Below are 25,101 nucleotides of genomic sequence, written 5' to 3' on the forward strand. Positions count from 1 at the left end.
TAGTATATAAATGGCATCCATCACCATAATCAGCTTTCAAACATCTTAATTATCCCAAAAAGAAACCTCTACTCATTAGCGGTCGTGCCCTGTTCTTTCCCCCACTCCTAGCCATTAGCAACCACTAATCTACTTTTTGCCTCTATGGATTTGACTATTCTGGACATTTCTTATAAGTGGCATACAATATGGTATCTCCTATGACTGACTTCTTTCACTTAGTAGAGGGTTTTCAGGGTTGTAGCATGAACAAGTACCTCCTTTTTGTTATTGAATAATGTTCCATTGTATGGATAATACCACATTGTATTTATCCACTCTGTATACCTTTCTGGAGAAGCTATTTTTTCAGTGAGGTTTGTGTTGGTCAGTTTTTTTTGAGGATAGACTTAGCAGTCTCTGTTCTCCCAGATAGTACTCCATCTCCTAGAGCACCCTTGCTAAGTAAGGAAATTAGTACCTCTTTGATGTATCTCAGTTTAGCTATGTAATCTTGACATTTTTTTGCCCCCATTCTGTTTCACTTAACACATAACACGTAAAGGATAAGCCACTATATATACAGGTGGTGTTACTGTGTTACTGGCCTTTCCTGTTTTAAAAGCCATGGTCACCTTCAGTACTATTTAGAGAATACTGATGACGATAATGTCCTTTGATTTAGTGAAATAAAAAGAAAACTGATAAATTAAAAGAAAAAAAACTGTTAATGGTTTGTTAAAGTGTGAATTTAACAAAGTGATACCCTTAATAATGTTCATAAATCTAATATGCCTAATATTAAATAAGTTAGAATACAGGCAGAATTTTTTTTTTAACACGGTTATAACCAAAATTCTCAATATTAGGCAATTCTTTTCTTGGAAAGAAGAATTGTAATGGCTTGGTGATACGTTTGTGAGCTTAACTGTTTCATCTGTTCCCACCTCTTGTCAATTAAGAGTCTTTGTGATGTAGCATCAAGTGTATCAGCTTGGGGATGAGGCTCCACAGCTTACTAGCTGTATGATTTCAGACAAGATTTTAAATTTCACTGAGCTTTGATTTCCTCCACCAAAAGTGAAAGTTACTTCCCAAGGTTATGAGCAGTCAATGTTTATGTAAAACATTTAGCAAGAGCGTAGGGCAAAGGAAGTAGTCAATAAATGTGGCAGTTGCTGTATTAATGACCTGAGGTAAATCAAGAAAAGGCATTAAGGTTTGTAGTGTTGCACTGTGTACTCTGCATCACTCAGTTGTTTTGGATAAGTGAGGTAATGAAGGCAATTTTTATGACTTGGATACCAGATAGACAAATACATTCACCTTTTTTTTCCTTAAAGTTTTCCTATTTTTTCTTTGATACTTGAGAATGACTGACTTGTTTCTAGAATAAGCCAATAAACTTTTCATTCAGGATTTTAAAAATCTGGGAGATTCATTCTGTAGGGGAGCACTCTCCTTTAACATTGTAGCATGTTAAGTTTATTTTGATGTAGTTTGATCTGGAGTTCAATTTTTTGCAGTGACTCTAATTTCTGTCATTGTCTCTGATCATCTAGTGTGACTTTTGATTCTGGAAAAGGCTTTGTTGTAGCTAAACTGCCTATATTCACGAATGCCCTGGCTCATTTTATTCTACGAGTTGTACATATATAAGATTCTTGTCAAAGTTCATCTTTTAGAAGTAGGAATTACCTCTTTAATTATGATTTTACTTAAATTCTTTGAGTTATACAGAATCTGCATGTTTAAAACATTTATCAGTCTGGTACTGACTGTTGTGATGTTGCCTAGTTAGTTTGCAAGTCAACATTTAAACCTGGTTAAAATTTACTACACCTCCTAAAATTTACCTTTTTTTTTAACCTCGTAATTGATTCTGTTCATACTTAGCTAGCCACACACACACACACACACACACACACACACACACAGATACACACACACACACACACACACACACACACACCCCAATATATTAAGCTTTTAAAGTGGGCACTCTAGTAAAAAAAACTAAGATTGTTTTCAGTGATTATTTTACTTTTTTGAGATGCATGGCCAAGTTGTAATTTATCCTGACTGAAAAAAGAAAACTCTGGGCAAAGACTAAAGAAGGCCAATTGTCATGAAAGACCTAAAATGAGATTAGACTTAGCTAAATCAACTCCACAGGGGTTTACAGTGGAATTTCAGACATTATCTTGGGGAAGTCTGGAGAAAAGACCATTTTACTTAGACCTTTCTGTTTTTCATGGTGCTGTGCAAGAGAAAAGGCTTCTTCAGAAACACTCATCTCTACTGGAGTCAACAGAAATAAAACAAAATTTTTCAGCTGTAGCTCTAACACAGTGTACATTAAGAAAAAACAAAAACAAACAAACAAAAAAAATATATATATTTTTTTAAACCCACACTTTAGCTGAGATGAAACTTTTATTATGACTATAATTTATCTGTAGGATCCTGTACTTGTGGACTCTGGAGTCAGATTGCCTGGGTTCAGATTTCAGCTCTGCCTCTGGCTGACCAGTGGCAACAAAACAACAGCACAGTGTTGTGGGTTAACTGGCATAAGCCATGTGAAGTGCTTAACATAGTAACTGCTTTCATCATCACCACCACCACCATCGCCACCACATTAAGAATATCATTTTATTTTTACTTTATTTTATTGTTTAGTGAGGAGCTCTCAAAAATAGAGACTGGAGGATACAACATTGTAATGAGTTCCTTTTTAATCTGATTAAGGAAGGACTTTGACTATGTTAATTACCAGGAATTTGAATCATTTTTCCCCTTATACCAAGCCCCTGGCTGTAACATAATGTTTATCTACATCATGGTATAAAAGGTACATAACCCATGAAAACCTAGGATATTGGAGAACTGAGGGGACTGACAGAAGCATGTATTAAAATTTTGTGCCTTGATGCTGCTTTGGATGTTTACCTGTGTGCCAAGAAAACATTACCTGCTGTATTGTTAAGTAAAGTGTAAAAATAACACTGCCTAACATTTTGTAGAGCCGTTTATAGTTTACAGAGTCTTCTCCACGTACTCTTTGATTCTCACAAATCAACCTGCAATACAGTATTCTTTCTATTTCCTGTAGTAAACTATTATCTTGAATTTATTACTGGATAACTAGAAGCACTATATTAGAATCCTGTAATAGATTCCTAGGGCAGGGTTACAAAGGTACCCAGAGTATTGTTCAAAATAACCTGGCTTATTTACTAAAGGTATCTAGATTCCTATTCTTTTAAAAAAAAAAAAATTATTTATTTATTTTTGGCTGCGTTGGGTCTTTGTTTCTGCGCGGGGGCTTTCTCTAGTTTGCGGCGAGAGGGGGCTACTCTTTGTTGCGGTGCACGGGCTTCTCATTGTGGTGGCTTCTCTTGTGGAGCATGAGCTCTAGGGGTGCAGGCTTCAGTAGTTGTGGCACACGGGCTTAGTTGCTCCGCGGCATGTGGGATCTTCCCGGACCAGGGCTCGAACCCATGTCCCCTGCATTGGCAGGCAGGTTCTTAACTGCTGCGCCACCAGGGAAGTCCCATCCTATTTTAATAACATTCTTTTAGAATATCAGTTAGTAGATGGTTTGTCTTATTATCTGTTTATTTCCTCATTAATTTTTTTGACAGAACGTGATTTGTTTATATTTCTATTAAGAGATGATGCAGAACTGTGTAGGGATTTTATATACTGCTTTAGCTAGTGCATTGAAGTATTTTTAAGTTTTCGGAATGTTAGTCATCAATGTTTGGTGTTCTGTTTAAAATGAAAATGTACTAGTAACGACAACAACAAAACCTGGGGAAATTGCCAGGGAACAATCTCCATAAGCATAAAACTGGTAGGCCCAAAGACTTCCGTGGGTGAGTTATCTTAAACTTTAGTGAATCATTTAAACAGTTTCAGTTCAGAGAGAGAAGTTCCCTAATTCATTTTTACAGAGCCAATATAACACTGATGCCAAAAACTGGCACAGTATATGCATACACACATGAACAATAGGCTAATTTCAAGATGGATATTTTGTTTAACTATATGAGGTAATATTTATTGTCTCTTAGCTTTACCAAGTCCTGTAGGTGATGTGCATTCTCTCGATCCTCACAATAAACCCTGGTACAGTATGGCAACTGTTTTCCCCATTTTATGAATAAGGGAGGTCTTTGTAAAGAGGAATCTCGAGAGGTTTGAATGAAGGAATGAGTATTGCCCAGAAGCACAACTGTAAAGTGGCAGCGCCTGCATTGGAGTTGAGTCTTTGACTTGAGAAAGTCCAAAATCTTAACCATTATGCTAGGAGAGATATAAGAGATAAAAGGAACTTTGAATGAAAGAGAGAATCTGGAAGAATATTAAGTAAATAGCCTTTTATAGGGATTAAAATTGTGATAAATACAATAGGATTTTTATTTTCTCCCTAATACATTTACATATTAAAAAATTTTTAAATTAGATTCATGTACTACACTTTCAGTCAGGAAGACTGTTTATAAGTTAGACCAGTGTGTTGGGTAATGTGCACTGCAGCTCCTTAAGTAAGACTTTTCTGCCTGATTGCTAAAACTGCTTTTCATTTTCTTTTAAAATAAGACTAGAAGGGCTAAGCTCCTATAAAGAGAACTTGAGTCAATCAACAGAAGTATTCTCATTTGCAGATAATGAAGCTGTTTTAATGACAGATTTTCAAAGTATGCCAGGAATCTGGCTGTGAAGAATCCTTCACAAGAACTTAGTGCTGAGTCCCAGAGACCAGCTATACAATCCTGGCTTGTTTTGTGTAATACATTAATTCCTGAAATCATTTAAAATGCACTTTGGAAATTGGTAACAGTGGTAGCTATTGGGGATGGGGAACTATATAGAAAGGGGGACAGTAATGTTTTACACTCTTGGAATATAAATATGTTCATATATAAATCTATTCCCCAAAATAATTTTTAAAAAATGTACCACGGGAACTTGTATGAAGGATTTTAATTTTGACTCATTTCGTTCACCAGTCACCCTAATTTTGTGCGTGTATATCCACATAGATGTGCTGTGTCTAGAGATTTTCTTTAATATTATTATGGTTCATAGGAGGGGATGAAGGAAGACCATCCTAGTGTTTGATCTGGTCCCAGTCTCCTCCCCCTAACTGCTCTGCTTTCACTTCTGCCTGAGAATAGTGCTCAGAGCTGAGAGCACTAGAGTACAATGAGTTGAAGGTATTTTCAGGTTCTTTTTCTCCCATGATATGGACCTCTGCTTTTTAAGCTTTTTATTGAAGTATAGCATAAACACAAAGATGCACAAATCATAAGTGTACAGTTTGATAAATTTTCACAAAGTGAACACATATGTATCCAGCTTTTGCTTTTAGTTGGAGCTAAATGGTTGTTGCTGGGAGTAGATGGTTTATGTTTCATGCAGCAGTTTTCTAAAAGGACTCTTCTTACTAAAAACAAAACAAAAGGGACTTCCCTTGCGGTCCAGTGGTTAAGACTCCGTACTTCCAACGCGGAGGGCGTGGGTTCGATCCCTGGTCAGGGAAGTAAGATCCCACATGCCAAGTGGTGAAGCCAAATTGAAAAACAACACAAAACAAAAAAACATGCCTGTCAATGTACGATTGTAGTAAGCCAAGTCCTGCCCCCCCAGCTTTATTACATATAACATTGTTTAAGGTGTGTACAATGTGATGATTTGATTTGTGTGTTTGTATATATGTATATATAGTAAGTCAAGTTTTAAGAGTGTTTATTTTTATCTAAGTCAAATATTGAAGGATTTTGATCATCAAAAAATTCATTGAATGCTTGCTATATGCCATGCAGTATAAGTGATGTATTTACATGTTATTGAATTTTTACAACAACTCTAGAAGATACTATTATTCGTATTTTAGATGGACACAAAAACTAAATCCTAGAGAGACTGAATCATTTGCCTGAGTTCAAGCACCCAGGGCATGGTGTGCAGTCTGGCCTTAAATAGGGTCATTCTGACTCTAGGGCCTGAGTAGTTACTGTTATATCCTGTTTTCACCATGTGTATTTCTGGTGCATTTGCTTCATGGTAAATATTGTCAGATTGTGTCCTGATAGAGTAAGGGGTGGGGTTTTTGTTTTTTACATCAAAGGTGGAGGAAGTCATTTCAAAGCAGTGTCTTCATAGGATGAGGCTTCGGGACAGCATTCTGATCGGAAGAGAGGGCACAAGATAAGTTTTTACAAGTGCGCTGTGCTTAGTTAGTTTGCATGTTTTTTGGAATGGGAGATACTGAAGGTATCTCCCACACCCCACTCCTGGTATCGCCTTGACCGGGGGCAGAGAGATGGTGTAAACTACTGGAAAGGTGCTCATTTAGCATCTTATCTTTAAAGAGGATTATCTCCATTGGGGAATTTTTCTTTTCTTTTTCCTTTTAGCCGCGCCTGCTGCAGGGCATGCGGGATTTTAGTTCCCCAACCAGGAGACCAGGAATCGAACCCGGCCCCCTGCAGTGGAAGCATGGAGTCTTAACCACTGGACCACCAGGGAAGTTCCTCCATTGGGGAAATTTTTAAAGACTGTTTTTAACCACCTTTTTGTTTAGGAAAACATTTGATAGATACTTCATTTTAAGCAGTTTCGTAGGCGATCGGCAGGACGTTTCACAACAGCGCGGACCAGATTGAGCTCTGCTATTGGAGAAGCTTGGCAAACAAGTTATTTGAAAGTTCTTTTGCTTTTTTATATCTGAAAACTTGTTGAATAATTAATAGAGTTGGAATAATGATCCATAGTTTCTTAAGTATCTGCCTAGGGCTTTGGATCATGGTATACTGAGGAAACAAGCAAGCCTACTCAGGGTAGTAACATATTGTACTGCTTACAGATTGGTCACTTTCCTCCTCTTTCAACTTGATGGTGTTTCCACATATATCATCAGCCACAAATGGCAACTACATAGTGGACAATGTTGAAATTTGGGGAATTGTTTCTCTTTCCCGCTAACACTTGGTTTGATTTTTATTACTGCTGCTAAAAAAAATTGTTAATTTTGCTTTCATCACATGTCATAAATTTACCTGAAATTAATAAAAAGGGAAACCGGTATACGTATTTTTCTGTCCAGACCTGTTAACACCTTCACTAAAGTTACAAAACAGTCAAAAGTCAGTTTTTCACTACAGTTTAATTTGCTGTGGAAGTAGAGGCTTTAATAACTCTGATCTTTAAAACAGATTTTAATTCTAAAAAGCGTTCCCTCTCTCTTCTCACCCATCATTTGTGATTTATTTTAGTTCTATTCCAAAAGCAAATGGGAAAATAATCTGCAAGTGCCAAATAGCAGAAGATCTCGTAACGTAATAATACAACTGTTTGTCTCTTTGGATTACTAGTATCTCAGACATTGGCATAAACAATCAGAGTTGACTCAATTTAGGGAATGCAGTTTAGAATCTTGTAATTCTTTAGAGCAGTGGTTCTGACCCCTACATACTCATTGGAATCACCTGAGGAGCTTCAATAACATGCTCTGGTTACATCCTTAGATATTCTGATTTGTTTGATCCCGTACAGGGTCAGGTACTGATATTTTTAGATGTTTCCCAGTATATAGTCAGGGTTGATAACCACTGGTAGTTTACTGAGATTCCCTGGTTCAAATAAAAGGTACTGAAGAGGCGATGCTTATTTAATCTAATTATTTAAATGAGGAGAGGGTTTAGAGCTGATTTAGAAGATTTGGAGAAAAAAATTTTTTTGAGTAGCCAACCAAATGAAATGTAATATTTTTGTTCGGGCATCAATGAAGTGTTTACTCCCTCATTTCTTAAAAGGAGGTAACAGATCTTATTGCTAACTATTAGAAATGTGGCCATTTTATGACTAGCTCTGACCTTCCTAAAACTCCCTTTTTAAATAAATCTTGGGAAGGAGTCTGGTCAAAATGATATAGAAAAACTAGGTGGATAAAGTTTGATGGTCTTCAGCAAAGAAACTTGACGAATAATGTCTAACCTTAATTTATGAATAGTAACAAGAATATATATATATCTATCTTTACTGCCATAAGCTGCCATAGGATAAAGGGAGCTGGTTGTCATATGAGAGATTTAAGCTAAATAAAATGGAGTCCTGTTATGGGCTGAATTGCCCTCCACCCCCCAAATACATATGTTGCAGTCCTAACCCCTGATATCTCAGAGTGTGACCTTGTTTGGAAATAGGGTCATTGTGGATGTAATTAGTTAACATGAGGTTATACTGGAATAGGGTAGGCCGCTAATCCAGTATGGTTAGTGTCTTTATAAGAAGAGAAAACTTGGACACACACATATACAGGGAGAACACCATGTGAACATGATGAGGGTCATTTACAAGCCAGGGAGAGAGGCCTGGAGCAGATCCTTCCCTCAAAGCCCTCAGAAGGAACCAACCCTGCTGACACCTTGATTTCAGACATGTAGCCTCTAGAATTGACAGACAATCCATGTCTGTTGTTTTAGCCACCTAGCCTATGGTGCTTTGTTACAGCAGCTCTAGCAAACTAATACAAGTCCCAATATTTTATTTATTAAAAAAATTTAAAATCTAGGAAAATTCAGCATTTGGAATTTGGCAATTTTTTCATTTAAGAGGCTAGGGTCCATTTCTTTATATGGAATGTTAGAATGTGTGGTTATGAAGTTTTTAGGTTCCTGATGATTCAGTTACTAGTCAGTCAGTTTAGTCAATCAGTTTATAAGGCAGGAGTTTACCATGAGCCCAGATCGGCAGCTGGAGTTTCTGGAGCGTGTGTTTTCCTTCTGTTTATGGTAATAGAGGGAGAGATTCTTTCCAGTCACCTGAGAGGGGTTTCCTAGATCTATTTTGTATATACAGATTCAGGCTTGTTACCTAAGATTCAGAGTTGGTCTGTTTATTGTATGTGAATTAATAGCACCCTGGAGAAATTAGAGATGAACAACTATGAATATATATCTCAGTGGACTAGAAAAGAGTGGCCTATGTTTTTCATGAGAGGAGCAAGTATCTAGAAGGAGAAGACAGTATGGTTAAATTGGGAGTGATCCTGGGAAGTCCCTGGTGACCAAGAGGGACTGGCTGTGCCTTCAAGACAGTTTATAATAGATTTGGATTGGAGAAGCCCTGAAAAAAGATAATATTGAAAGTCATACTGCAAACACAGCTCCTTGCCTATTCTGTTTTTCTAAACAGAGCTAAGTAAATGTGCCAAAAAAACAAAAACAAAAACCAATCCCAAAACAAAATGGCACCATGTTTAAGACTGGTTATAGTAGGGAATAGGTAAAGAACATGGACTCTGGAGTCAATTTAACAGTCTTCCGGGGACTTCCCTGGTGGTGCAGTGGTTAGGACTCCGAGCTCCCAATGCAGGGGGCCTCAGTTCGATCCCTGGTCCAGGAACTAGATCCCACACGCATGCTGCAACTAAGAGTTCACATACCACAACTAAGGAGCCAGCAAGCTGCAACTGAGGAGCCCACATGCCACAACTAAGGAGCCTGCCTGCTGCAACTAAGACCCAACGCAACCAAATAAATAAATAAATACTAAAAAAAAGTCTTCCACTTACAGTAAATTATTTCCTTTCTCCTTGAGACTTCATTTTCCCATGTATAAAACAGATAATCTTATGTGTCTCCTTAATTGGATTTTGTGATGATGAAATAAGGTGGTAATCCATGTGAAGCAATGAGCAAAATGCCTGGTGCTAATAATGTTAGCTAACAGCAGTAGCAAAGCCAGAAGGTTTGTGACCACTTGTGCATGCGACTCCCTCCCCCAGTTTAGTCCATAAGAATGAGTAATCTCTTCTACTGTAATGTTATCAACAGGCAGTTTTCAAATCCATACCTTTAAAATACATCTTAAAAGCCGGAAGTGCCCTTGGGATCAACTAGTGCTCTTCTTTCATTTAAAGTGAGGAAGATAAGATCATGATAGTAGGATTGGAGAAGGCCTTGGGTCTCCTGGTTCACAGTCTTTCTTCTTTACTACAGGTTGCCACTCTCTAAATCACACAGCCACATGTCCCTTTTCATTCTTAAGTAACCTTTTACTTCCGTGGAAACTAATTTTTTCTCTCTACTTTTTGTGTGTTTGAAATTTGTCTTAAACAGTTTTAAAATTATTTTAAAATTTGAACTGAAATTAAAAATGATTGTTTAACGCAAATTAGAATATGCTTGATTATCCACAGACTGCCTCTGTTAGGGAACAAAGAAATTGGCAAGAGTGGTTGCTTCTGGAGAGGGGCACTGAAGTAGATGTAGCATTGATTATAGTGGTATATGACAGGGTGTTCTAACACCTGTACATCTGGAGACTAGAGTCATCAGCTCCAATCCAGTTACAGAGTAAGAGAATAGGACAAGGCAGAAAGTAGTAACACGTATCTGTAGTCCTTTGAAACTTGGGAACTTTATAGGTTCAGAAAAAATTTTGGAGATGTCCCTCGTAATAGCCACACTCTAAACACTCACTACCCAAACTTAAGGAGCCAAATAGATGTGGGTAGGGAGAAATACTTTGCTTTCATTTGAGGGCTTCTGTGAATTGCATCGACCTGCCTCTGTCTCTGACTTAGTGGTGATCTTGGGTAAATTTTTTAACCTAATTCTTTATCTGCCAGTGGATAGAAATGATAAGCCCTGTCCTTACCTGGTACATGGAGTTGTTGCGGCTTAAAATGAAATCATGAGAATTAACTCAACTCTGGGCTCAGCCTTGTCAGAAGACGAGGAGCTTAAGTTTAGCTCTTAGGAGAGAAGAGGAGAAGTGCTGTCAACAAGCATGTGCTCATGCTAAGTTGGGTTGCATGTGCAGCATTCACTCTCAAAAAAGAGAAGGGCAAGGCAATGACTATACTTTGGCTACTCTATATGATACTCTCTCTAGTGCCTCCCTGTGTGTGTTTTACATTGTAATGTTTGAGCCTCTTTCTGTTTTAAAACTTATGATTTGGAGAGCCAGTTCCTTCTGACTAACTTTCCTCTTTTCTGAAATAGGAAGAAACATTTTAAAATAAAGCAATCCAAATATGTTTTAGTATTAATGTTATCTATAAATTTCAGAACATAACATTCTTGAAGGCACAGATAGTATCTGTTTAGTACCTATGATACCATATATTTAATTTAGGTAATTAAATTCTTATATAAGAAGTAATATTTAACTTCTATGCACTGCTACAAACATTAATTTTAAAAGATTGAGGCTGCTTAGTTATAATGAAATCATAAATAATATTTTCAATATATATATATTTTAAGAAACAGGATATTTACATGAGCTATCTTCCCATAAGATACTTATTAATTATGAGAGGAAAAATAGTAACTTTATGGTAGAGAAGCCTGGTACACCCCACCCTAACTGAATGATCAAAGTTAATATCACTAGTAATGGGACAAAAAGGTATTTTTTGACCTCCTGATAAGATGTATTTGAAAGGACACAAGATTACTTTTTTTTATTCTAGCCAAAAATGCAGACTGAATCTAATGATGAGTTAATCCCACAAAAACCCAAATTGGGGGACATTTTATGAAACAAATGGCCTGTATTCTTCCAAAGTGTCAAGATCATGAAAGACAAAGAAAAACTGAAGAACTGCTCCAGATTAAAGGAGAAGAAATTGTTCTAGATTAAAGGAGTTGTCATGAAGAAACATGATATTTACTAAATGAAACTTAGGATCCTGATCTCAATTTTTTTCCCATTTTTTGAAAAAAAGACATTAATGAGATGGAGAAATTTGAATAAGGTCTATAGATTAAATAATAGTACTGTATCAGTGTTACTTTCCTGGTTTTGATAATTGTGCTATCTTTGTATAAGATAATGGTCATATATTTAGAAAATATATACTTAAGTATTTAGGGTTAAAGGAGCAGTATGTCTACCACTTTCAAATAAGTCAGAAAAACTATAGATATAGAAATGATAATATAGAAAGAGGATGATAGACATGATTAAGTGTTAACATTTGGGGAATGTGGATGAAGGTTGTAGGAGAATTCTTGGTACTACTTTTACAACTTTTTAAAGTCTGAAGTTTTTTAATTTTTAAAGTAAAAGAGAAATGTAATGACATCTTAATCGTTTTTTTCATCAGTAGACGGTTTAGTGTATATTAGTGGTTTAGGGGATGATGATTTGCAGAGAAATGTTACTATGAAAGTGTAACAAATGAACAGAACCCTTACCATATGACGAGTAGAGCAATATAAAACAACTTAATAAATGTCAGCATTTTTACTATATTTAAAAAGTAATTCTTTTATAGATAGCCCTTATTATATAGTATTATGATTCATGTATACTTAGGTACATTCAAAACATTTTTTTATTTGGCTTTCACTTTTAACATTGAATTTTTTCATGACTAATTCACTGATTTTTGAGTAGGCTGTTAAAAATCCTCTCTGCCTCAGTTTCCTCATCTGTAAAATGAGATGGCTAGACTAGAGTTCTTCCAGTTCTCGACTTCCCTGATCTTATAACCAGATAGAAAGTGAAAGTTAATTTTCCCATTTGAACCAAAAGCAGTTAGTTGTTAAACACGGCCTGTGTGCCAAGTGACAGTGTAATATTTATTAAGCTCATAGATTTTTTTCTGTCAAAGAAACTTTTGCTGAGATTTTAGTTGTACATTTCATTTGTATGCCACTTCTTATGCATTAATGATACTAGTTTTTTTAATTTAGTGAGCTTTAAAAACATACTTTTATGGGACTTCCCAATGAAAACTTGGCTGTTAAGACCCAAAATTGGTAATGAAAGTTTTATTTGGTCTTAGTAGATATATATTCTCTGTATCATAGAAAGCTTGTCAATATACAAGTAGCTGATGATGTGAAAACTGAATTGTGTAAAATAATTTGGGTTGTATTTAACAAAAGCAAAACTTTGTTAATCCTTTCTTTCCTTCACCCCTCCCAGCTTGGCGATCCAGCTATTTTTCCTGCCGTCATTGTGGAACACGTTCCTGGTGCTGATATTCTCAATAGCTATGCGGGTCTAGCCTGTGTGGAGGAGCCCAATGACATGATCACTGAGAGCTCCTTGGATGTCGCCGAAGAGGAAATCATCGATGAGGATGACGACGACATCACCCTTACAGGTGTGTGTGCCTCTGACAGCACCTTCCTTCAGCATAGTTTTAGTCAGTGGGTTAGCCCTGTGATTTGGGGGATATAAAAAGTTCTTGACTCGGTTTTGAGTAACTCCGTTACCGGCAGAAGCTAGAGCCCTGTGGGAAGAAGGAAATGACGTTTTCTTTCTCATCTGCCTGTGCTTCATGGTGCTCGCTTATCTCCTCCTCCTTCTTTCCTAAATAGACAGAGATGAACGTGACGAAATAGAAGGTGTGTAAGAGGAACCAAACCAGCTCGGTTCACCAAGTTTTCACTGAGCACTGTTTGTGTGCCTAGCTCTGTACTCCTGATAACAGTGAAAGGTTGTTTGCAGGGCAAAAGATAGGAATATTCTTTTGTTACTGCTGCTGCAGGAAGCAAAATAGGAAGCCATGACCCAAATGTAGGATAAGGTGCCGAGGTTTAAAGATTTGTTCAGTCAGAACTAGTAGGATATTTCACACTGAATGTAAGTGTTGAGGTGGTGCTTTGTTCCATCAGTTTTAGAAACTGGTGCATGCATTTGTAATTTTATACATTTACATTCATATATCTTGGCCAGAGATGTTGGAGGTGTTTGAGAAAGTTAATTACTTAGAAGCAAAGATTATTTGAATATTCTTTTTTTTTTTTAAGTTTTATTTATTTATTTATTTATGGCTGCATTGGGTCTTTGTTGCTGCATGCGGGCTTTCTCGCGAGTAGGGGCTACTCTTCGTTGTGGTGCGTGGGCTTCTCTTGTTGCAGAGCACAGGCTCTAGGTGCGCAGGCTTCAGTAGTTGTGGCACGCAGCCTCAGTAGTTGTGGCGTACAGGCTTAGTTGCTACACCTCATGTGGGATCTTCCCAGACCAGGGCTCGAACCCGTGTCCCCTGCATTGGCAGGCAGATTCTTAACCACTGCGCCACCAGGGAAGCTCTGAATATTTATTCTTAAATTAAAAACCAGAAATTAACATTAGTCACAGTATTATCAACTAAACCTGGACTTTATTCCACGCATTTCACACTAACATCCTTTTTCTATTCCAGGATCCTATCTTGAATCTCACATTGCAATTAGTTGGTAATTTTTCCTAGTCACTTCCAGTCTATGACAGTTCCTCTGTCTTTCCTTGTCTCTCATAACCTTGATGCTTTTGAGGAGTACTGGTCAGACACTGTACAATGCTCCTCAGTTTTATTTCTGTTATATTTTCTCATGATTGGAATGAGATAATCCATTTTGGGCAAAAATACCTCCCAAATGGCATTGTCTTCTTATCATTGTATCATATTAACATAGTAGATTTTTTTAAAAGTACAGATTTAATTCTCACAGCAGAAAAAGAAAACTGAAATTAGAGAAGTTAAATGACTTGCTTATGTCATGCACCCAGTGACTGAGTCATTGATAACGTTGATGAACAACGCTTAGTTTTTGTACTGTCCTCTTATTTTTTACAAAGCATGTTCTCATATATTCACATTTTTGTTCAGAGCAACCCAGTGAAAGTTTTTGATAAATCTATATTTGTTTCTCGCTTATCAATAAGACAGTTGGATTAATCATATTAGAGGTTTCAACTCATCACTGACTGTGTACTTCGTGTTTTGTATAACAGAATGACCACCACTATGCATGTATGTGTTGTGTAGCTAATGGGGTTTTCTCCACAGTGCGTTCTGACCTACTTTCTTGATGCCTTAGGGTAAGGCTACACTCTTTGTGGATAGGGAACCAGGGTCTCCCCTGAAGGGGTGTTTATTCCTGGTTTTAGTCACTAAGGAAGATACTGGCCCTCAAAGAAGAAGTGGAGACTAGGAAAGCAGATCTTGGATCTTTAGGGGAAGGAATTATTTCTTCCTTCCAGTTGTTCACTCTCTTGGGCTTAGACTTGAAGATAGCTGATGATGAGATGCAGACAAGCTCCTTCCTTCCTGGAAAACAGAACTGGTATGGAATGGATCCAGAAAATAAGCCGCATCTTGAAAATCAGATTTGCTATTTGCATGTTTCTTCTCTCTTGCCTTTCTTAACTTCCAACCCAAGCCTTTGTTTAACTCTTCTGTACTTGTTCGAGTCATGTCATAAGAAATGAAAGGATCTTATAGCCCTCCTTAGTCCAGAGTGGGAGAGGGGAGAGTACTGTGCTTTTGAGAGACTACAGGGAAGATGATGATGGGGATAGGACAGTTTATAAACTAATTATGAGACCTAGGTAGCACTTCAGGTGATAAGGAATATTGTTAACATTTTTAGGCATAATAGCATTGTGTTAGATTCTTCATCTTTTAGATACATATGCTCAAATACTTAGAGATAAAATACAGTGTCATGGATTCCTTCAGAGTAATCCTGGGGGTCAGGGTGTGTGTGAGGGGACCTTGAGCAGTAAGTGAAGTATGGATGAAAGATCGACTATGTTCTGATAATGATTGATGCTGAGAATGGATATGTGAGAATTCATTATACTATGTCCCATAATTTTGATTCTGTTTTGAAATTTTCAATAAAAAGGTCAAACTATTTTTATGGACTTGAGGGTTATATTAGACGGCAGCTGTCATTGATAACCCCTGATTTCAAATTTTCATGTTCATCAGAACACTTTTTTTTTTGTTTGTTTGGTACGCGGGCCTCTCACTGTTGTGGCCTCTCCCGTTGCGGAGCACAGGCTCCGGACGTGCAGGCCCAGTGGCCATGGCTCACGGGCCCAGCCACTCCGCGGCATGTGGGATCCTCCCGGACTGGGGCACGAACCCGTGTCCCCTGCATCGGCAGGTGGACTCTCAACCACTGCGCCACCACCCAAACACTTTCATTTTTATCATTTATTTATCTCATATCAAGTTTGATGTAAATTTTAACCTTTAAAATGTATAATGATAAAATACTACTTTTATCTGTTTATATGTTGGGGTTTTATATAACATTTCCTTTGAAACAAGGCTGTGCTATAAAAAATTTATGAAAAGCATTTGACTATGAGCTTTATCTATGTGGAGATCCTTCCATTACCAGTCTTGAGTCTAAAATTGAAATTATTAAAGGAGATGGACCCCTTTGGACCCCTCAGCCAGCTATCTGGGATCCAGCCCCACTCACAGGTGGGCCAACAGCAGCTTTTGGACACCCTTGACCCCACGGCCAGCCATATAAGGAACTGGCCCTGCCCACCAGCAGGCTGACACTAGATCTTGGGATCCCGAGCCCCACAACTACCCACTCTAGAACCTAGCTGTGCCCACTTGTCAGCCAACACTAGCCCTGGGACCACCTGGGGTCCCTGGCAGCCTCCACGCAAGGCAGGACCTGGCAAACAACTGGAGCACAGGCCAGCCACACCTACCAGACCATCCACAATAGTTAGCCTATCACAAGAGAAGGACCCACGCAGTCCACTGGGGAGCACCCCAGAACACATAGCTCTGGTGACCAGAGGGGAGACCACTGCTGGGATGCATAGGACGGCACCTACAGAAGACCACTTCTCCAAGGTCGGGAAATGTAACCAACCTACCAAATACATAGAAATAAAAAGAGCAAGTTAGATAAAATGAAGCGACAGAGGAATATCTTCCAAATGAAGGAACAAGATAAAACCCCAGAAGAACTAAGTGAAGTGGAGACAGGCAGCCTTCCCTGTAAAGAGTTCAAGATGATGATCGTAAACACGTTCAAGGAACTATGGAGAAGAATGGGTGCACAGAGCAAGAAGTTAGAAGTTTTTAACAAAGAGTTAGAAAATGTAAAGAACAGCCAAACAGATGAAGAGTACAGTAACCGAAATGAAAAATACAGTGGAAGGAATTAACAGTAGACTAAATGACACAGAGGAACAGATCAGTGAGCTGGGAGACAAGAGTCGTGGAAATCACTGAAGTTGAACAGGAAAAGGAAAAAAGTATAGAAAGAAATGAGACAGTTTAAGAGACCTCTCAACAACATCAAGCGTACTAGTATTTGCATTATAGGGGTTCCAGAGGAGAAGAGAGAGAGAAAGGGGCAGAGAACATGTTTGAATACATAATAGCTGAAAACTTTCCTGACCTGGGAAAGGACATAGACATCCATGTCCAGGAAGCACAGAGAGTCCCAAACAGGATCAACCCAAAGAGGAACACATCAAGACACATTGTAATTAAAGTGGCAAAAATTAAAGAGAGAATTTTAAAAGCAGCAAGGGAAAAGCAACAAGTTACATACAAAGGAACTTGCATAAGGCTGTGAGCTGACTTTTTAGCAGAAACCCTGCAGGCCAGAAGGGAGTGGCTCAATATATTTAAAGTGGTGAAAGGGGAAAACCTACAACCAAGAATACTCTACCCAGCAAGGCTTTCATTCAGGTTTGATGGAGAGATCAAGTTTTACAGACAAGCAAAAGTTAAAAGAGTTGAGCACTAACAAACCAGCTTTACAAGAAATGTTAAAGGGATTTCTCTAACCAAAAAAGGTCACAACAAGAAATATGAAAATTATGAAAGGAAATATTATGAAAGGAAAAATCTCATTGGTAAAGGCAAATATACAGTAAAGGTAGTAAATCAGCCATGTATAAAGCTAGTAGGAAGGTTAAAAGACAAACATCGTAAAACCATCTGTATTCACAATGAGTAGTTAAGGGATACACAAAACAGAAAGACGTAAAACATGATGTCAGAAATAGTAAACGTGGAGTTGGGGAATAAAAATGCAGGGTTAAAATGCGTTTGAAATTAAGTGATCAACAACTTAATAGGTATATTGCTATATACAGTGTGGAGAATACAGTAAATAACTAGATAGTATCTTTGTATGATGATGTGTCTTAACTAGACATATTGTGATCATTTTGATATGTATAGCAATAGCACATCACTATGTTGAGGAACTAACAGTGTTGTAGGTCAGGTGTACTTCGAAAACAAATAAACAAACTCATAGAAAATGAGATCAGATTTGTGGTTACCAGAGGCAGGGAGGGGTGGGGGGAATGGGAATTGGACCAAGGTGGTCAAAAGGTACAAACATCCAGTTAGAAGATAAAAAAGTACTAGGGATATAATGTACAATATGATAAATATAATTAACACTGCTGTATGTTATATATAAAAGTTGTTAAAAGAGTAATTCCTCAGTTCTTATCACAAGAAAATTTTTTTTGTGTTTCTTTAACTTTGTATCTGTATGAGATGATGGGTGTTCACTAAACTTATTGTGATAATCATTTCATGATGTATGTAAATCAGATCATGCTGTACACCTTAAACATACACAATGCTGTATGTCAATTCTAACCTCAATAAAATTGGAAGGAAAAAAAAGGCTTGTCGGTTTTATTGTTGCTTACAAGAAATTTTTGTAATCCATTTAATGAAGGGCAAACATTTTCTCTATATTTTTAAAAGCTTAGTTGTACTTTTTTTTTGGTTTTCATTCCTGTTTCACGTAGCAGCCACCAATTTATTTTGTATTTCCTGACCTAAGCACTGAAGCGAAGTGGAATAAACAAAGTTTTACAAATTAGATTACTGATATTAACGACATTAAACTTGCCTTACGTTTTTGAAATTCAGAAGGTAGTATGATTTCTATAGATAGTTGTGGAATGATTTCTGTATATAGTTGTGGAATGATTTCTAGTGTATATGAAGTTTAAAAAGCAAGGGTCAGTACAGCACGAATGGTTACCTATTATTTAGGATAGGGGAAAGAATATAAATGATATGTATGTGTTTGCTTACATTTAAAAATAGAAAGATATGGGCTTCCCTGGTGGCGCAGTGGTTAAGAATCCGCCTGCCAATGCAGGGGACACGGGTTCGAGCGCTGGTCCGGGAAGATCCCACATGCTGTGGAGCAACTAAGCCCGTGTGCCACAACTACTGAGCCTGCGCTCTAGAGCCCGTGAGCCACAACTACTGAGCCCGCGTGCCGCAACTACTGAAACCCACATGCCTAGAGCCTGTGCTCCACAGCAAGAGAAGCCACAGCAATGAGAAGCCCGCACACCGCAGCAAAGAGTAGCCCCTGCTCTCCACAACTAGAGAAAGCCTGCGCCCAGCAATAAAGACCCAACACAGCCAAAAATAAATAAAATAAATAAATTTTAAAATAGATAAAACCAAAAGCTAATAAAAATATTTTAAACTTAGTGGTCACTTTTTTTTTCTTAAATACTTATTTACTTATTTATTTATTTGGTTGCGCCGGGTCTTAGTTGCGGTACGAGGGATCTTTTAGTTGTAGCATGCGGGATCTTTAGTTGTGGCATGCGGGCTCTTAGTTGGGGCATGCGGGGTCTAGTTTCCCGACCAGGGCAGGGGTCGAACCTCGGCCTCCTGCATTGGGAGCATAGAGTTTTAACCACTGGACTACCAGGGAAGTCCCAGTGGTCACTTTTGAAAGATCCCATTTATTATTCTGAAAATCAGTAAATAACGGAAAAAGAACCAAGCGTTTAATTTGCCTTTATTGTATGAACCGTAGCTCAGGGTAACCAGATAGTTTATGACAAAGTTCTTCCTTATAGAGAATTCTAGCTAATAAATGCTAAAGGAATGATAAGATTAGAATTATCACCATTTTGAAATGCCTAATGAAATAGTGCATCTAGGTAACTATCATCAGTAACTTCTAAAGCCATTAGGTAAAAGGCTGATGGAGAATTTTATGCTGGATAGATCAGGTTGGCAACACCTGAACCTGCTTCTCAATCCTCGAAGTACTGAAGGAAGACCTACCTACCTTCAAAAGGCCCATTGAATCACACAGCATCACCTTTGAAGTATTCTTGCCAAAGAATTGAATGCGAATCAAATCAATCTTCTAGATGTAACTACCAGTTTACAGGAAATACACGGGGGGAGGGATATGGTAAGTGACACCACAGGTATATAATCAGCAAAATTTAGAATGTGGGAAACTACAAACAGATGACCCTGTTTCTCCTAAGATGAACAACAAAAATGGAAAAAAGCCAAATACTAAGGAAGGTACGTGCCACCAAATGTAATGCGTGAACTTTGTTTGAAATCTGGTTAACAAACCAACTTTTTCAGATTAAAAAAAATCTGAGACAGAAATTTCAATATTAAGTGGATATCTGATTTAAAGAGTGATTTTTAAAAGATGTGATCATGGTATTGTCTATATACTGTAATATTTACTATTGAATGATAGGCTCTCTGGGGTTCACTTTGAAATAATCCCATGTCTGTGTTGGGCCAGGGAGTATAGATTAAGGAAGATTGACTGTTAAGTATTGAAGCTGGGCCCTTGATACATTCAGTTCATTATAAATATGATTTCCTATATGTTTGTATATGTTTGAAATTTTTCATTATAAAAAGCTTGATAAAGAAGTGATTTGAAATTCTCATTGTATTTTCTTAATTGATAGGCAACTGAATAGTTATACATACTAATTTTATCATTTTTATTGACCCAGTAGACTTTAAAATATTTATAAAACTTACATAAATGAACATTTAGAGTTATATAAATGTTTAGAAGATGGTAATTAATTATGGAGCTACCTGTGCCTTACTTGCCTGATTTTTTCAAAAATTTAGTTTTAGGAGGATATTTTCTTCGATTCATAGAATTTCAAAGCCTTGACAGAGGAGCAATATGCTTTTCTTCTTTTTTTTTTAAATAAATTTATATATTTATTTATTTTTGGCTGCATTGGGTCTTTGTTGTTGGGTCTTCGTTGCTGTGCGCGGGATTTCTCTAGTTGCGGTGAGTGGGGGCTACTCTTCATTGCCATGCGCGGACTTCTCATTGCGTTGGCTTCTCTTGTGGCAGAGCTTGGGCTCTAGGCGCGCAGGCTTCAGTAGTTGTGGTACGCGGGCTCAGTAGTTGTGGCTTGCGGGCTGTAGAGCACAGGCTCAGTAGTTGTGGCGCACAGGCTTAGTTGCTCCGGGGCATGTGGGCTCTTCCTGGACCAGGGCTCAAACCCGTGTGTCCTGCATTGGCAGGCAGATTCTCAACCACTGCGCCACCAGGGAAGTCCCGCAATATGCTTTTCTACTATGCCTTAAATCTACAAGATTTTAAATAGGAGGCTTAAGTTTTTAAGAGCAAGTGTTACAATGCCTTATTTTAATCATTTTGCTAGACTTTTTGAAGTATTTATCTTTTCTGGTTTTAACTATTATGGAGGAATTGGACTTCTAAGCACTTTTTTTTTTTAAATTCTTTTAACGTTTTTCTTGGAGTATAATTGCTTTACAATGGTGTGTTAGTTTCTGCTTTATAAAAAAGTGAATCAGTTATACATATACATATATCCCTGTATCTCGCCTCTTGCGTCTCGCTCCCTCCCACCCTTCTAGGTGGTCACAAAGCACTGAGCTGATCTCCTTGTGCTCTGCGACTGCTTCCCACTAGCTATTTTACGTTTGGTAGTGTATATATGTCTATATATACACTACCACTCTCTCACTTTGTCCCAGCTTAGCCTTCCTCCTCCCCGTGTCCTCAAGTCCATTCTCTAGAAGGTCTGCGTCTTTATTCCCGTCTTGCCCCTAGGTTCTTCATGACCTTTTTTTTTTTTTTTTAGATTCCATATATATGTGTTAGCATACGGTATTTGTTCTTCTCTTTCTGACTTACTTCACTCTGTATGACAGACTCTAGGTCCATCCACCTCACTACAAATAACTCAATTTCGTTTCTTTTTATGGCTGAGTAATATTCCATTGTATATATGTGCCACATCTTCTTTATCCATTCATCTGTCGATGGACACTTAGGTTGCTTCCATGTCCTGGCTGTTGTAAATAGAGCTGCAGTGAACATTGTGGTACATGACTCTTTTTTTTTTTTAATTTTTTAAATTAAATTAAATTTATTTTTTTATGCAACAGGTTCTTATTAGTCATCCATTTTATACACATCAGTGTTTACATGTCAATCCCAATCTCCCAATTCATCACACCACCACCACCACCACCCTGCTGCTTTCCCCGCTTGGTGTCCATAGTTTGTTCTCTACGTCTGTGTCTCAGTATCTGCCCTGCAAACCGGTTCATCTGTACCATTTTTCTAGGTTCCACATATATGCGTTAATATATGATATTTGTTTTTCTCTTTCTGACTTACTTTACTCTGTATGACAGTCTCCAGATCCATCCACGTCTCTACAAATGACCCAGTTTTGTTCCTTTTTATGGCTAATATTCCATTGTATATATGTACCACATCTTTATCCGTTCGCCATGACTCTTTTTGAATTATGGTTTTCTCGGGGTGTATGCCCAGTTGTGGGATTGCTGGGTCGTATGGTAGTACTATTTTTAGTTTTTTAAGGAACCTCCATACTGTTCTCCATTGTGGCTGTATCAATTTACATTCCCACCAACATTGCAAGAGGGTTCCGTTTTCTCCACAACCTCTCCAGCATTTATTGTTTGTAGATTTTTTTTTTTTTTTTTTTTTGCGGTAAGCGGGCCTGTCACTGTGTGGCCTCTCCCGTTGCGGAGCACGGGTTCCAGACGCGCAGGCTCAGCGGCCATGGCTCACGGGGCTAGCCGCTCCGCGGCATGTGGGATCTTCCCGGACCGGGGCACGAACCCCTGTCCCCTGCATCGGCAGGCAGACTCTCAACCACTGCGCCACCAGGGAAGCCCTGTTTGTAGATTTTTTTGATAATGGCCATTCTGACCAGTGTGAGATGATATCGCATTGTAGTTTTGATTTGCATTTCTCTAATGATTAATGATGTTGAGCATTCTTTCATGTGTTTGTTGGCAATCTGTATATCTTCTTTGGAGAAATGTCTGTTTAGGTCTTCTGCCCATTTTTGGATTGGGTTGTTTTTTTGTTTTTGGTTTTTTATTTTGCAGTACGCGGGCCTCTCACTGTTGAGGCCTCTCCCGTTGCGGAGCACAGGCTCCGGATGCGCAGGCTCAGCGGCCATGGCTCACGGGCCCAGCCACTCTGCAGCATGTGGGATCTTCCCGGACGGGGGCACGAACTCGTGTCCCCCGCATCGGCAGGCGGACTCTCAACCACTGCGCCACCAGGGAAGCCCTGTTTGTTTTTTTGATATTGAGCTGCATGAGCTGCTTGTAAATTTTGGAGATTAATCCTTTGTCAGTTAAGCACTTGTTTTTGATAGAATATATAATTAAAATTTAATTGATTTATTTTTCATTATAATTAGGGGAGGTAGTCTCGTAACAAAGACTGTGAATCTCCTAATGAAGTTTTGTGTATCTTGGTATGAAAATGAAAAGGACACCTACTTTTAGAATTAAAAAACTAGTCAAAAATATATTCAGGTGCTCTAGAGTGCTTTTTGTAGTAACTCAGAAACGTGAGCACTGGCCTTAAGAGGAAAAGCTTAAAGCCTTTAAAAGAGGAAGACTCTATAAGGGTTAAATTGCTGTTAGAGAAATCCAGGCTAGATTAAAATCCTTGCCTCTTTTTATGTTGGCTGTCTTCTTGTTCCTTGTCGTCCCTGTGACCTATAGATATTTGGGTTCAAAGATATTAGCTGAGGGAATGGAGCCCAGAAGGTTGGAATTCTGCAGATACATCTTTCATATCTGGAAGAAGGAGGTTCTCTTCTGGCTTGGCAGGTTGTGGGGACTCCCAGTGTTAGCCAGTATTTTATGAGAGAAAATGTGCTTTGTTGGGAGTTTTTCCTAATTGAGAGGAGCTGACTAGTATATAATCCAAGATCCAGAACTTCTTTGAAAGCATCATTCAGGAATTGTCTCTGGTCTCTGCTGCTTCAGCAGACCATGCCTTCCATTCCTATTGTGGGATTCCTCCCTTGGGGAGGCAGTCAGCCACATTAGTCAATTTGTAAAGCAAATTACTTAATATGCTGTTATTATAATAATCTTTAGCTGTTACACATTTTGCTTTCTAATGGTATAGACTAATTATCTCATTTTCTTTAAATGCATAACACTTCTTCTCATGCCCTTGCTTCTACTATTATTCTTGCTTTAATTTCTCTCTCTTCCTCTCAAAGTATTTAAATCCTAGCTATCTTAAATGACTCAGCCTAAACCCATCTCTTCAGGAAATCTTCCTAACTTATAATGATATACAGTGCCTGTAGTCAGTCTGCTCTATACTGTAAAACTGATCACTTTGTTATTTTCTTAGACAGTATCTAAGTATCTGTTACCAATAGATAAGGAAAAAGGTCATGTCCTATACTATTGTATCTTCCACATTTCCTTGTACAGTTACTTAAGAGTGATAGTCATTCAGTATTTTTGCCAGCTGGGGATTTGGAATTAACGAAGAATTTTGTAGATTCTTGGAAATCTTCAGTCTAAAAGAGAGTGTGAATTGTTTAGGAAATATTTAGGATAATAAATGTTATAATATTCTAATGGAAAGTTAAGGTAAATTTCAAAGAACTACAGATTTCTTGGAAATCTGGTTATAATCTTAATAATGAAGAGGAAAATGATTTTGTTGCTTCTCTGGATTGAATAGGAATAGGGAGAGTACAGTGTATAAATGATCACTTTCATTCATTTGATTGAGAAAAAGAACTTTTGCTTTAAGTACTATGTTTGTATTTACTTTCTAATGTTTTGTAAAATTAAAAGGCTTATATTCATTGAGTTATAAACTATCAGTCCAACCCTGAATCTGAAAATCATGATTTTATTTATATATATATTTTTTCAAACTTTAAAAAATAACATGTATAATTTTGTCAGTATTGAGGGGAAAATATAGCAAGTAAGTACAAGGGATTATGGATGATAAATACCACATTCAGGAAACTTGAGTTTATCCATGCAAAGAGAGCATTGGTAGCTCTATTTAGTTTCTTGGTGCTGATCCTAGAACTGAGGGGCTAAAAGCCATTCAAGGAATTTGCTGTGCAGCTATTTCGGACACCTCTCTGGGATGCAGAGAAGTGTCTAGTGTCTAGCATGTATTTGGATTAATTTTCATTTGTATTTTAATATTTTTAAAGAGCATAAAAAAAAAACTTGCACTAGGCACAGTTCACAGTAGGGAAATTAGT

General features: G+C 37.8%; 1 protein-coding gene across 5 annotated transcripts in view; it reads left to right on the forward strand.

Moving 5' to 3' along the window:
* The window catches only part of ELF1 (E74 like ETS transcription factor 1), a 105,596-nt gene that overhangs the window by 60,202 nt on the left and 20,293 nt on the right, over positions 1–25,101 (forward strand). For all 5 annotated transcript variants that reach the window (XM_060287818.2, XM_030830368.3, XM_030830365.3 and 2 more), the window contains exon 3: positions 12,937–13,117. In XM_060287818.2, the coding sequence (XP_060143801.1) occupies positions 12,937–13,117 (181 nt within the window). The remainder of the gene's footprint in view (positions 1–12,936; positions 13,118–25,101) is intronic.

Source organism: Globicephala melas, chromosome 18, assembly GCF_963455315.2.
Source record: "Globicephala melas chromosome 18, mGloMel1.2, whole genome shotgun sequence".
Lineage (NCBI taxonomy): Eukaryota > Metazoa > Chordata > Mammalia > Artiodactyla > Delphinidae > Globicephala > Globicephala melas.